This window comes from Hordeum vulgare, chromosome 6H (genome assembly GCF_904849725.1).
Source record: "Hordeum vulgare subsp. vulgare chromosome 6H, MorexV3_pseudomolecules_assembly, whole genome shotgun sequence".
NCBI lineage: Eukaryota > Viridiplantae > Streptophyta > Magnoliopsida > Poales > Poaceae > Hordeum > Hordeum vulgare.
In genome coordinates this window covers 6,951,282-6,966,109 of record NC_058523.1, presented here as the reverse complement: position 1 = coordinate 6,966,109, position 14,828 = coordinate 6,951,282, and the positions used below count along the sequence as shown (strand labels likewise).

Sequence of the window (14,828 nt, the reverse complement as noted above, 5' to 3'; positions counted from 1 at the left end):
GACAGCTGAAAAATGTTCTACGTTAGCGTACACATGTAGATGTGTCTCGGCATAGAAAGCGGGAGATACCGTTCCCTTATCTTTGTTTCGTCTGGTTGAAAAGGAAAGCTGCAAATGTTGAATTTTCTTTCCTATTGGAATGGTATAAATTAACCCTGCAAGGCACGGCATCACCATCTTCTGTATAGTTGTCAATTGAATACGTACATACAAGTCTAGTTGGCCCGCTCTACATGTACTCTATCCAGGAGACAGAGAAACTAGTCATGTCCACGCAATACATCCTGGAAGGCAGTCACCACTGAAAACGAGAATGTTGGACCAGTGAACCATTCCACGCTGGGACATGTGGTAGTACACTGATGTGCAAGATCTTTGTCAGATTCCTGCTGAAAAGTATCAAGTAGAGCAAGCCGCAATGATCTTCTCCAGCTCAGACAGCGACGGCAGGGGCGCGTCATGAGATAAAAACTGGAAGCCTTGGAGACTGATAAGATTGACAGGCGAGAAAGGTCTTCGCTCCATCCGTGGTCAAGGTTAAGATAGGTGTGAGGCTTTCAGGTGTGTGGATGTGATAACGCTGTAAAGCTGTTCTTAAACCCCCTGGGACCTCAGCCAGCTGAGCACCCAACATTGCAACTCATACTTCTTGGAAGAAAGGCTGCTGTGTGGTGCGATCTGGCTGAGAAGAGGTGCCTTACTCTGTCCTCCTGATCGGTACTGCTTAATATCCATTTTGGCTTTTATATATCTTGCTGTTGGATTTGTCTTTATTGTCTTGTTATAACTTGTGTGGCTATCAGCAGGCGGACTTAGATGGGTTCTAATTAATTTTTCTCTGATTGGACCGCAAACTTCCATTGTTCATCAGAGTAATTTAAGACGATTTATCGCTGCCAAAGTGTTGAGTCTTTTTTACTTTGCAGGTAACGAGGGCCACCTTGTGTCTGCCAATCAAACGGCGAAAATGGCCATGCTTCCACTATTGTCATTGCTGCTAATTTGTTATGGAATTGGCAACACCCGATGCTCGACAGTCCCTGGTAACACCAAAGACATGCTCTCCTTGCTAGATTTCAAACGAGCCATCACCAGTGATCCAAGCCAAGCCTTGAGCTCTTGGAACACTAGCATCCATCATTGCCAGTGGGAGGGTGTCAACTGCAGCCTGAAGCACACAGGGCGCGTCACGGCGCTCGACCTCACAGGCCAAAATTTGCAAGGCCAAATTGCTCCATCTCTTGGAAATTTAACCTTCCTTAGAAGTCTCGACCTCAGCTCAAACCGCTTCTTTGGTCAGTTGCCCACTCTTAACCATCTACGTAGGCTGCAGTTTCTTATCCTGGGAAAAAATATGTTGCAGGGGTTCGATCCTGATGCACTTAGAAATTGCTCCAACTTGCAGTACCTAGACCTTTCTTTAAACTCTCTAACAGGTTCGATCCCCCATAAAATTGGCTTACTCTCTGGCCTTTTGACTTTGAGCCTCGTTGAAAATAATTTCACCGGCACCATTCCATCAAGCCTGCGAAACATCACCCTTCTAGAACAAATCAATCTAGAACTTAATCATCTCGAAGGGAGCATTCCGCAGGAGCTTGGGCATTTATCAAATCTGGTAGTGCTGGAACTAGGAGAAAATAGCCTTACAGGTAAAATCCCAAGAATAATTTTAAATCACTCTACTCTTGAAATGCTTGACCTTCATTCGAATTTTTTACACATGGAATTGCCATCTAACATCGGCAATACTCTTCCTAACCTTTCTTGGTTATTCTTGTACAATAACATGTTTCAAGGTCAAATCCCAGACTCCCTAGGTAATCTTCTACAACTTGAATATATAGATTTTACATCCAATAATTTCAGTGGCCAAGTACCTAGTTCCTTGGGGAGGCTTATTAACCTGAAATATTTAAAACTTGAGCAGAACATGCTGGAAGCGGATGACAATCAAAGCTGGGAATTTTTAGACGCATTAAGCAATTGTAGATCTCTGCGAGTGCTCTCGTTATACGATAATCAGCTGCAAGGAGCCATACCCAACTCAATTGGAAATCTGACGCAAGACCTTGTGGCTCTAGGATTAGATAAAAACAACTTGTCGGGGACAGTTCCAGAGAGCATAGGGAACCTCACAGGCTTAAGTATTCTATTACTGTCTGAAAACAATCTATCTGGTCAAGTTGGATCATGGATTGGAAATTTAAGGAACATGGGAGCGTTAAGCCTTTCATACAATAACTTTTCTGGGCCGATTCCATTCTCCATTGGTGGGCTTATTCAGATGTGGAAGCTCTTCCTGAATGGAAATAAATTTGAAGGCCCCATACCGCCCAGTTTAGGAAACCTTCCATTTCTTTCATTACTGAATCTTAGTCAGAACAATCTAAATGGGCATATTCCTTTAGAGCTATTTAGTCCTCTCTCCACAATCACCACATGTATAGTGTCCTACAATAATCTAGAAGGTCCAATTCCTCCCGAGGTTAGCAATCTTAAGCAACTTGTCGACCTACAAATTTCGTCGAACAAACTTAATGGGGAAATTCCTAGCACTTTGAGCGAATGTCAGGAGTTGCAGATCCTCCTAATGGACAAAAACTTTCTCACAGGAAATATTCCGAGGTCCCTAAGTAGTCTAAAAAGCTTGAGCGTGCTCAATCTTTCCTATAATATTTTGTCAGGATTCATCCCTATAGAACTCAGTAATCTGTCATTCTTGACCCAACTCGATCTCTCTAATAATAGTCTACAAGGTGAAATACCAAGAGAAGGAGTATTTGGAAATGTTACAGCCGTCTCACTCGGTGGCAATTGGGGACTCTGTGGAGGTATACTGGGCCTAAATATGCCCTTATGTCATGTTATTTCTCAGAGATCAGAAACAGAGTACTATTTGATTAGAGTATTGATTCCAATACTTGGTTTCACGTCACTATTGATGTTGGCTTACCTTGTGACAATGAAAAGGACATCAGGGGGAACATACAAATTTGTACTTTCTTTCGGTAGGCAATTCCCTAGAGTTACCTACAAGGATCTAAATCAAGCAACAGAGAGCTTCTCAGCGGCAAACCTCCTCGGACAAGGAAGCTACGGTTCAGTGTATAGAGGAAAGTTAACTCAAGCGAAAATTGAAGTGGCTATTAAGGTGTTTCATCTTGACATAAAATGTGCAGACAAAAGTTTTGTGACGGAATGCGAGGTTTTGAGAAACATTCGGCATCGGAACCTCCTACCGATCCTAACTGCATGTTCGACGATAGACAATAATGGTGAAGCTTTCAAGGCTCTAGTTTACGAGCTCATGCCTAATGGGAATTTGGACTCATGGCTGCATAACAAAACTTCTGGTAGTTGTTCGAAATGTCTGAGCCTAGCTCAGAGAGCAAGCATAGCTATCGGCATAGCAGATGCATTGGCTTACTTACACCATGACTGTGAAAGGCAGATTGTACACTGTGATTTGAAACCAACAAATATCCTTCTTGATGATGGTTTGAATGCCTATTTGGGAGACTTTGGCATTGCAAGCCTAGTTGGACATTCAAGTTCAAATACCGCGGGTGGACTGAAGGGAACGATAGGGTACATAGCTCCTGGTATAGTAATTTCACCCTTAGTTCCTTTTCTGTATGGACATTTGTTTTTTGCATTAACAATTAAATTTCACGCTGCACTAATTAATGCTACTTTATATCTTTGTAGAGTATGCTCAAACTGGCCAGGCATCAATCCGTGGAGATGTTTACAGTTTTGGAATAGTACTCCTAGAGATGCTGATTGGCAAAAGGCCCACGGACCCTTTGTTTGAGAATGAACATAGCATGGTCAACTTCGTGGAGAGGAACTATCCAGATCAGGTACTACTTATCATTGATGCTCGTCTTGATGGAGAATGCAAGAGGCATAACCAAGCAAACACCGGAATAGAAAATGCAGGCTACAAATGCTTGTTATCGCTCGTGCAAGTCGCTCTTTCTTGTACACGTCTGATCCCAGGGGAGCGGATGAGCATACGAGAAGTAACTACCAAGTTGCACTCAATCAGAACTTCATACATCACAACCAACGGAGAGCAGGCCATGCTTTGCTAGAGTGGTTTACAACGGATAATGATCTCCTGTTATATAGCAGGTTGAGTTGTTGCTGTTTTTTTTTTCCGGGGTATAGCAGGTTGAGTATGTCCCTGAGATTTACAAGAGGCGTCATGCCCTTGTTGTGCATCTTATTTACAATCTTCAAACGTATTTATGAAGGGGCTGGGTGTTAACTCTTGATGGATGTATCGCTCGATACAGCCTCAACTGTAAATGAAAACTCCCTTCATCATAAAAAAAAGGAGCGAATACAATGTTTATTTCAGAGTGGAGGGAGTTTTCATGATGTGGGCTAGCCACGATCGCGAAATACATCATTAAGGTGTAAATTGACTCATCCTCGCATACGGCAATGCAATGTGGGCTAGCGACGACCGCGAAATACGAGGATGCGAGGTAGTGGGGCGGCCTAATAGGAAATTACCCAGCTGCCCTCAAACTAATTTCAGAGTTGAACCATATTAACTGTTGGATCAGCTAAGGTCGTGTTTCTTTACCCAGGGACTAGACTAAAAAGTCCCTAGGTAAAGAAACAGGAGGGACTTTTTCTTAAGGGACTACAAAAAGACTCTATTGGAGGGACTTTTTTCTTTAGTCCCTGGGACTAAAAAAAGTCTAGTCCCTAGAAAAAGAAACACCACCTAAATACTACACGTTAATTTGGAACTAAAGATCCCTTGAACTATAGGGAAAAGACAAGGGAACCAACAAATTTGTTCAATTGATAAAGCGACTACTAAATATTATCATATATCATGGCAATATAATAGAATATTTCAGCAACAGAGACGTGCTCACTTAGGGATTAGGGATTTTGCTTGTGTGCTTCCATGCTTGATGTCATAGTAGTACTATAAAAGTTGGGCCATCCGGCCCATTCTTCTCATCGTGTGTAGGACCTAAGAGCATTTACATCCGGACCTCCACTAGTAGAAAAAAGAATTTTGATCCAGGGTCTAAAATCCCATTAGTCCCGGTTCACACACAAACCGAAACCTATGGTGTCATTGGTCCCGATTCGTGAGTCGGTCGGGCATCGTGGGCCATTGGTCCTGGTTCGTGTCACCCTTTTGGTCCAGTTCCATACACGAACAGGGACCAATAGGCCGGCAACCGTTCGTATCCCCTTTAATCCCGGTTGGTGGCTCAATCCGAGACTAAAGTCCAAATGGTTCGCCTCCCGCGTCGTTTCCAGCAATGAAAAGCACAACCGAAGCAGAGTCTCTCGCCATTCTCTGTTCTTCTCCTCTCTCGCTCTCCTCTCTTCTTTCCCTCTCTTCTTCCCTTCCCTTCTTCCACCATGCCAAGAACTCGCTTCGGAGAGGTGCACGTACATGGCACGACCCAACTCGATGTCGTGTACACGAACGACAGCAGGGAGGTGCCGCATTTTCTTGGACAGTTGCAGGAATGGCTTGACGCCGCGGAGGAGCATGAGAATTTCTTGGGGTTGATCTGGGGTACACGGCCACTCAACAAGGTGTTGCCGTCATCCAACTATGTTTCAAACTCCATGTCTTGGTCTACCAATGGACGAGGTAAGTTTTGAGGCTATCATTGATCTTTATGAATAATTGGTTCCATCTCCAAATCAATTATGTAGAATGTTGCATCATAACTAAGACACTTATATTATAATGACTTTACTCTCATAAACCAAAATGAACATAAGTTTTCCATCTTTCTCACCCATCTATAGTAGATTCCTCAAAATGATAGGCATCCCAAGCCTGGGTGTCAAAGACAGAAGATACTTTGGCTTGTGAACATACTCCGGGGAGAGGGAGATGGAGAACTTGCTGAGGATCATCGCCATGACAACTTGCACTTGCACGATGCCAAAGTTCTGACCAGTGCATACTCTCGGTCCTAGAGAGAAAGACAAGAGCGCCTTGGAGTCTTTGGCAGCCTTTGTGACGCCGTGCTCGAACCTTATGGGGTTGAACTCGTCGGCGTCGGGGCCCCATACTTCCTTGTCCCGATGTAGCATGCCGATGGGGATTGATATGATTGTTCCCTGCGGTACCTTGATGCCTCCGAGGACGCTGTCCGAGACGGCCCTCCGTTGTATGTACACGATTGGAGGGTACAGACGCGATGTCTCGAGCAATACCATGTTTAGCTGCATAAGCAAAGAGGCACGGTATATGCTCACATTAGTCACTCCCTCTTTGCAAAATTACAGTACATATAATATATTTTTGAAGTTAAATTTTGAGCAACCTTATAGGAACAATATGAACATTTATGGTACCGAATATAGTTCATATTGAAATATATGAAAAAGGATATTGATTGTTGAAATGCACGAACCAACTTCAGTTTGGCGAGAATATCGGCGTTGGGCATCACATCGTCATCGTCCCCGCCGGGGAACTCCCTGAGGACCTCTTCCCTGACCTTGTCCTGCCACTGGGGATGCACGGCAAGCAGGAACATGGTCCAGACGAGGAGGGTGGCCGTGGTTTCCTGCCCTGCGGCGAAGAAGGTCTTGCATTCATCAATCACCTCGTCGGTCGTCAGTGTATCGCCGCCGCTCCCTTGCCCGTGCGGCGTCCATGCCTCTAACAGCAGCCCGAGCAGGTCATCTCCGCAGCCCATGGTATCCCCTCGACCATATTTGGCTCCATCTGCGGCCAGCCGTGCCTGCATTATCGACATGATCTTGCTTCTGAGCTGTTTGTTCAGACGTCGAACGTGCAAGTTACGCCGAGTCGGAAGATACCTGAAGTGAACGGCGCAAGAGATTAACATGGTTAATGTCCTGGGCTTGGATCCAGAGCTGTAAGCAAATATTAGTGCTCTACCAGAGTATTGGAGCATCCAGCGTGGAGGCAGTGGCGATCTTTTGCATCTCCCGCATCAAGACGATGACCTCCTCGACGTCCCGGTGGCTTGTGCCAAAGGCGACACGACCGTTTATCTTTGCGGTCAGGTCGTTGAAGGCGTGGATCATGTCTATCTCAACTCCTTTCTTGTCGATGTTGCTTTGGTGTATCTGCTCGCGCCATTGATGCACCATCTGCCTTGTGACCTCTGCCGTCACCGCCGACATGCTCTACACACGGGATAAATCATCAGCCAACTAACTATTGTAGTGTTACAAATTACAAGACTAAGAATAATGCTCACACCTCACGTGCATTTACAGGAGAAATATATAAGCGCGAGTACAATTAAGACTAAACTAATAACCAGCCTTGTAATCAACCTTAATGTTATTGTATAATTATCACCTTTTTTGTGCAGTTAATGTAAAAGAATTATCCCCTAAAAAATGCACTTTTTTGTTACTTCTGATGTTCTTTGTACTATCACGATGTTTGATAAGCATATCGGAATTTTTTCAGGAAAAAAATAGCTATCACTTGACTATGCTATTAACCATGCTCTAACCTTAATCTTCTCATGGTTGAAAGCAGGAAGGACTACTTTCCGGTGCCGCTTCCAATCATCGCCGTTTATCAATATGACGCCATTGCCGAAGAGGGATTTGAGCACGGGGATCATGAAGTCCTTCTGATACAGGCCCGTCCTGTCTGTGAGCACTTGCTTTATGAGCTGCAGATCGGTAGAGAAGACCGCCGGAATCGGCCCGACCCAGAACAGAAATGTTTTCCCTGAATCAACAACCAAATTTATGTAACACTATTATTACCGAGAATTAATTGAAATTGGATTAAAGATATTGTTGCAAATGGACGTGCCACGACCAACCATTCCAATCTTAGCTTGTAGGGATCATGTTGAATTGAAAAATTCAGTTCCTCAAGAAATTTCGACATAGGTAGGAAATGAAGTAGTGGTTGGTATTTTACCATAATCGGCGATCCATCTATGGAACTGCGGCAGCAGGATGGGCATGATGTCGTGGCACCCGGCGTCCAGGGGCGGCACGCCTCTCCGGCCAGCCATTATCAGCCGTTTCGCCTCCGGCAAGGACCCGGCGAGGAACGTGTAGGGCGGCCCTCGGACCCCCTGCCTCGCGAACGACCGCGCCACGGCGCGCGGCCGCCACACAAGATGCCACAGCGCGAGCAGCAGCGCAAGGAGAGCGGCCAGCTGCAGGGCCGCCATGCCGCCGAGAGACTGGTAAGGCCTCTCAGTGAAACCCTGCCGTGCGGCCGGCTAGCATGCGCGCGGTTGGGAGCATCGGTGCCGGTGCAATGCCTTTATCAAGAGAAGATGGTCGAGCTGATGAGTTGGTCAGCTGGCGTAATCATGGACGAAACGGCAGTCCAAGAAAGTCCAAACGGATGGCACCTCATTACGTACGTATGGTGTCACACGCTGGATTCACCAACAGAATTTGGGATGCAGACAACTTGCTCAATTCCAAGATAGAGGCTGTGCGTCCGTCCGCTTGCCTACTCTAGGTGTGAGGCCATGGTCACCTCAAACACTATTGTTCGGTTGGTGCCTAACTCTTATCATTTCTGGCGATACAAACTGATTAATTTCCATGGTGCTTTAATTAGTGGCTCTACTACTAGAGTGTGATACGCAACGAGCGTTATGTATATATGTGCATGTATAGTGTACGTGTCACCGAACACTCAGGGTCACCACCGCTTGCTTCCCTTTCTCTCTATCACATTTTATTATGTATGCATGGATATAGATAATGAGTTAATAACATAATGAGTTAATAACAGAAATGATGATGTCAACAAAATTCCATCTTATTTCGTAAATGTGTTTTAGTTCTCAGACGACAAACATTATTTATTTGTTTTAGCCAACATACAGGAGGTATCAAACCTTTTTTGTTTTAAGATACAAGTTATCAAACTACTCACAAGTAGTCGATTACAAAACTAATCTCACAACAGTTACTTATGTAACTATATCACTGCTATATTGATGACTCTGACCGGCGGCTATATCATTGTAGCATAGGCAGGTAGACAATCACATAGTTGACATACTGTAACTATGGTATGTGCAAGTGGGCAACTACATTAATTGACATGCTGGTTTCTCTAACTGGGATGATGGATAATTGTCATGGTGATATGATAATAACTGTACTATGGACAAATGGATGACTATATCATTGCCATGGTGGCAAATGTAACGTGAACTACTCGATAAGTACATCACAAACGGAAAGAACTTATTTTCGAATTCAGAAGTTACCATCCACTAATATGTGAGTTAGCGGTCTATTCACAAAGCAGTAATCGACGATAACTCACTTGACGACTTATTTTAGAGCTCAAAAAGTTACCAGCCGGCTATATATTTGTTACCGAACTTTTCTCAGATAGTAATCAACTTCAATGCTAGGTCTTCTCTTTGATATGTTTTCGATAACTTCTTTTCCTAGCGCGTGAAGTTACCTGTCAATAAGAATTGCTATGGATCTAAGTACTTGGAGATAGGGATAGGAGGATCCTACAGGGAGGGGGGTGCAGCGTGAGATGGGGCTTTAGAGATCCATTATTGGGTGAAAGATACGAAGAAACCGGGAGGCTGTGGGGTGAATTCATTTTTTTTTTGGAGAAACACATGTAGCTTTATTCATACTCATAACACTTACAGGTACATTGATTTGGACCTAAGATCCTAGAAAATACAAAGTAACTCATATGACTAAGAATTACAATGAAATCTCTTGAAGACATCTTCTTCGCGGCATCATTCTCTGCTCAAAGAAATGCTTCAAAGACTCTGATAAAGAGGCTGTAATTGGACTGGAGCAACGATGTTGTCACTCTTTTAGCCACACAAACTACCATCAATGGTTTTTAAAAGCGTCTTGAGTCGCCTATCAAAAAAGATTAAAAGCCTTAATCGATGAACGTACTTGGGCCGGGAATGATCCCCTAGAAGTGCAGGCCGCCGAATCACTACATCTGCACCACAGTGCATCAGATCTGAATAATCGGTTCTGTGAGGATAGAAAACTCTTTAACCTCATGGCACCGCCAAAAGAAACAGAGAAAATTTATTCTAAAAAAACTATGATATGATCACTAGACGTTTACAAAGAACATAGAGGTCTTCAAGATCCAAGCCCCCCCCCCCCCCCTCAGCGCCAACATGGCAGCCGTAGGGGAGGGGCCTCAAATTCGGCGGCGGCGGCACTTGAATGCACAGTTAGGGCGCCTCGTGGTAAAATGATGGGATATTGGAGAAGGAAGTAAAACTGAGCAATCCTCGAGCCGGTCTGGCTTCAGGTTGGGCTTGCAACACCGCGGTCATCAAAAGGTCAACCCAAGCCTGTCCTAAAGCCCCAAATTCACCAGTGCCAAACCCATGCCTAGCATCATATATAAGCCCATGGCCCGGCCCAAAGCCCGGGCACGTTTCTTCCCACAAATAAAAAATATACTGCTATCAAGCATCATTTTTTTTCGTGTACAATCAAGCATCATGCATGTGCAACCATACGCACATGGCTTTCTCTCAAAAAAAAAAAAACGCACATGGCTGGCCCCACGGAAAGAAGGCACATGGAGATCTAACTAATTCTCAAGTTACAAACTCCAACTAATCATCCACAAATCTAACTAATTCATTGTTGCTAAACCCAACTAATTAGGCACACGCACAAACATGGAGAACAGGAAAACCCGTGCACATACACGAACGCTGAGAAAATCTGTCAGATCATAGGCACGCGCATGTAGAAGTTGGCTGAGCACCCGAGAGACCAAAAGAGCAGCAGAGATTCTGTGTAGTCCCTGCAAAATCCTTGATGCTAAATGCCTTGAAGAGACAGGGCTGTTGTGGTAAGAAGAATCAGATGGTCTCATGGTGTTAGTGAGAAGGCTAGCCATGCATACGGGAAGAAAATAGGTGCTTAAATCAGAAGACACAAAGAGATATCTTCAGCGGGATCGTTCAGAGCCACACAGGAGGTACCGCTGGTGATTGCTAGGTCAACGTCAAGTCGTACACATTTTTGGGCTTACTGCCAATCAGAGAGTGCTAACTGCTAATCATACAATAAAGACATGAGAGGCTGGACCTACAACAGTAATGTGCATTTTCACAAACTTTGCAACAATCATGTTCGAACCCTTTCGTTTGTGCGCATAGTCCAAGGATTGGAAGACGACAGTACGGAGCAGCACACATCGATGTCCATCTTTGGGAGTATTCTCTCTGGAGGAAACAACCTGATAGACACGGCTCGTGTGACGGCTACAGCTGCTTTGCCCGAGCTCTCATGTGATAGTGGAATCAAGAAACCTTCTCGTCTACTCCCTCCGTATCTAAATATAAGTCTTTTAAGATATTTCATTAGGTGTCTACATACGAAGCAAAACGAATGAATCTATATTCTAAAATATGTCTATATACATCCGTATGTAGTCCATTAGCTGAACCTTTAAAAAGACTTATATTTAGGAACGGAGGGAGTATATCCCTGTAGAATGGCCATCGTTCGAAGCAACCGAGCAGCGTTTGATGCTAACAGGTCGAAAGAAACAGTGCAAGCGATTTTCTCAAAGAACGACGTAAGTACACTTGTCACCCTGTCATCCTAGTCAGTATGTTACAATGTTGACCGAAAAATCCCAGTATGCCATTTCATTATTTTATTTTCTACAAAACTGTTTTTATGATGCTCAAATCACTTGTGGTATAACTGCTGGAAATATGTCCTAAAGTCAATAGTAACATTATATTTCTATATTCAATGAGCTTTGGGATCGCACAAACATCATATCTAACTAGGTGACCACAACGACAACTTATAGGTTAATAAGAAAGTGTTACAAGAGACTAGATAGGTCAACAGTGGAATTTGCTCCTCCGACGATGGAGAGATATTCTTAAGGCCCTCTCGGTGTGACAACATCCATCATTGTCTGGATAGACACATGTGACTATATCAAGGGGATGCCGGAACGCATCAACGAGAAAGAAAAACAAAACCACTAATGAGTACAACGATATAATGACCATGTGAATGGCTCAAGAGGATACGGATGCATCTCGGGTTTTGTAAAGCATTGCAAAGCAAAGGGGATATCACATGATAACCAAAGGTTCACTAGAATACTATTCGTGTACTCATAGGCATTTATATTTACCGAACCTATTGGGTCACAAGCTTAAAGTAATCACGATGTACTGAGTGTTAGTAGGACAAGATTAATGATAACATATTTATGAAATTGTTTCATTAATATTCGAAATAGTTTCAAGAGGATCCTAAAGCGTTTCGGGGTCAAGAGAAGGGTTTTGGAGGTTATCGGGTAATACCATGTATTACTGATAAATAATATATAGATGAAAAATGTTTCATGTGATATTAACTTATATATAAAGGGCTCTAATAATTATGAGGATGATTTCATAAATAATTAAATATCAACGGACCTTAAAAGAGGCCAAGAGATGGAAGGAAACTTGGGCCCTATGGCCCAAGTGGAGATGCGCCCCCCCCCCCTCCTTGTTGTGGGCCGAATTGGAGCGGGGGATGAGTCTAACTCCTATTTCCTTGGCTGGCTCCCCAAGGAGGGACCTTCCCTCTTTGGTGGAAGCCCTCCGCCCCCCTCTAAACTATATATACTTGAGATATTGGCCCTATTGTAAACACAAGTTTTGAAGCCTCCTCTAGTTTATCTAGTTCTAGTTCTAATTAATCCTAGTTGACTAATTAGAGCTAGACCTAGTTTCTCTAATCCTCATAACTAGAAGCACAGTGTGGTTCTAATCACCATCCTCTAATTCTCCGGCGACCATTAGCTCTGGACAGTGAAGTGGTGCAGGATCGTCAAGACTGTACACTTGCAACCAAGTAGAGAGGTCATGGTTTCGGTCTTTAGTTCAAGGGATCATTCGTGGGCGGTTCACAGGATCGCTCATCTAAGGTTCGAGGAATTTCATCAACGATCTACACCAACTCGTCTTCTTATGCTGCAACTCAGAGTTGGTAACGATACGATCTTGACTGTTATTGTATCTTCATTGTATTCCTGGTTAATCATAGAGCCAATTTTTTTCTACTACGTTTCCAAACACTAACAAAGAGGTGGATCAGAATTGAACAGAGGTGGCGTGAAGTAGAGAAGAGTCAGCAGGGAGAAACGTAGTTTTTTTCAGGTTGCTGCTCCAGTAGTGTGGGGGCTAGTTTTGATCAAAAGAAGACCAATGGCTATTGTTTATCGTTTAATTGGAGGGAAATACATCATTAGTCCACGAACTTAATTTTTAGACTAGTGGCGTATTTCACTCGTTAATTCAGGATGCACTGAATTAAGGGCTGGATGTTTCTATTTTTTCTTGAGATTATTTAGCTTAATTGTCCCTTTTCTGGTTTGCTTCTTACGTATTTTAATATACACTAGTAAAAGGGCCTGTGCGTTGCAACGGGAGAAAAAATATCACACGCTTTTAATCTTTTTATAATCATTTTGATTTATTAAAATAATAAGCTAACTAACTAATGTAGTCAGTCCTATCCTATTTTGTTGAGAAATCAACCCGTCCATTGTTAATTCCACCATGATGAGAAATTGAGCGGGACAAGTAAAGCAAAACAAAGAGGCTACGTGAATTGATCAATGGACTGTTATCTTATTTCACCCATGGGGTAGAGAATGTGGGATCAGATGACAAACTGAATGTGGTGTTCCATTCTCTCTCTCTACAACAATGCAATCTTACATTCAATACATTCATTCATCAGCAAACAAATTCCCATAAAACAAAATTTCTTGCCGGTGCTTGACACACGGTTGGAGGCATGGGGAGGGGATCTCACCAGATGACGAGTTCCTACCGGAGGAGGGATACGATGAGGGGAGCAAGGGTTAGGCGCCTCTATCTGGCCATAAGGAGTCGCCGTTGCCGCGCCATAACCTCGGAGTTCCCCGTGTGAGCCATGGAGGCCCGCCTCCACCTGCAAGTACTTCGCGCCGACGCGCCTTATCCGCTCGTTGTCGTCTTTCTGCATCGAGCAGACGCATCATCCCAAGTCGTTGTAGCTGTCGCGTTTATTTGATCCAGAAGTTGTGCTCGAGCGCCGAAACGGGGGCAGCAAGCGGGCAGAGGTACGGCCGCGGAGGCGGGTGGGTTGAGATCGACAGCAGTGGTGGTTGAGGTCGGCCGGGGCGGCGAGTGGTGTGGCAGCGGCCTGGGCACATGCCAGGGTGGACCAGGGTCAATGCGATGCGCTCGAGCGTCGCAATGGGGGCAGTGAGCAGGGAGAGGTACAGCCGCGGAGGCGGGTGGGTTGAGATCGACAGCGGTGGCGGTTGAGGTCGGCCGCGGCGGCAAGTGGTGTGACGGCGGCCTGGGCACAGGCCAGGGTGGCCCAGAGTCGACGGGAGGAGGCGATGCGTACGGCTATAATTTTTGCAGCGAATCGTTTTTGCCTTTTGCGTTGCAGATAAATGATGAAGCGCGGGTTGAATAACAAAAATTACAGGAGCTTTTTTATAAAAATGATGTGGTGGGTTTTCCGACGGAAGCAATAGCCGCTTTATTATTAAGTATAGAATAGATGTTGGCCGAAGAGGTCAAATACACCCATTCTATTATTTTATTTATAAATTAGGTTTAAAATAAATTTAATTTACTTCGTGTCATTTCATTTTTATTGTAATATTTTCTGGTGAACATGGAACAATTTTACTCATGAAGCCAGAACATTTTGCTTTTCTCATGAAGTTAGAACATTCTTTCGTATAGATGAATGGGTAGAATCACATAGATGATCTGTTGATAATTTGATTAAGAGCAATATGGGAACGTCAAGAAATC

At 44.1% G+C, this 14,828-nt stretch overlaps 2 protein-coding genes across 2 annotated transcripts; one reads left to right on the top strand and one right to left on the bottom strand.

The window, feature by feature from the left end:
- Positions 1 to 606: 606 nt before the first annotated feature.
- LOC123403588 (receptor kinase-like protein Xa21) lies at positions 607 to 4,368 on the top strand. The gene is made up of 3 exons (XM_045097513.1): positions 607 to 692; positions 927 to 3,605; positions 3,712 to 4,368. The coding sequence occupies exons 2-3, from the start codon at positions 968 to 970 to the stop codon at positions 4,098 to 4,100; spliced, it is 3,027 nt and encodes a 1,008-aa protein (XP_044953448.1). The 5' UTR covers positions 607 to 692; positions 927 to 967; the 3' UTR covers positions 4,101 to 4,368.
- A 1,265-nt stretch (positions 4,369 to 5,633) lies between these two features.
- Positions 5,634 to 8,412, bottom strand: LOC123403587 (cytochrome P450 709B2-like). The gene is made up of 5 exons (XM_045097511.1): positions 7,922 to 8,412; positions 7,500 to 7,723; positions 6,911 to 7,161; positions 6,417 to 6,828; positions 5,634 to 6,225 (listed from the first exon to the last, which is right to left on the bottom strand). The coding sequence occupies exons 1-5, from the start codon at positions 8,178 to 8,180 to the stop codon at positions 5,797 to 5,799; spliced, it is 1,575 nt and encodes a 524-aa protein (XP_044953446.1). The 5' UTR covers positions 8,181 to 8,412; the 3' UTR covers positions 5,634 to 5,796.
- Between the last annotated feature and the right edge of the window lie 6,416 nt (positions 8,413 to 14,828).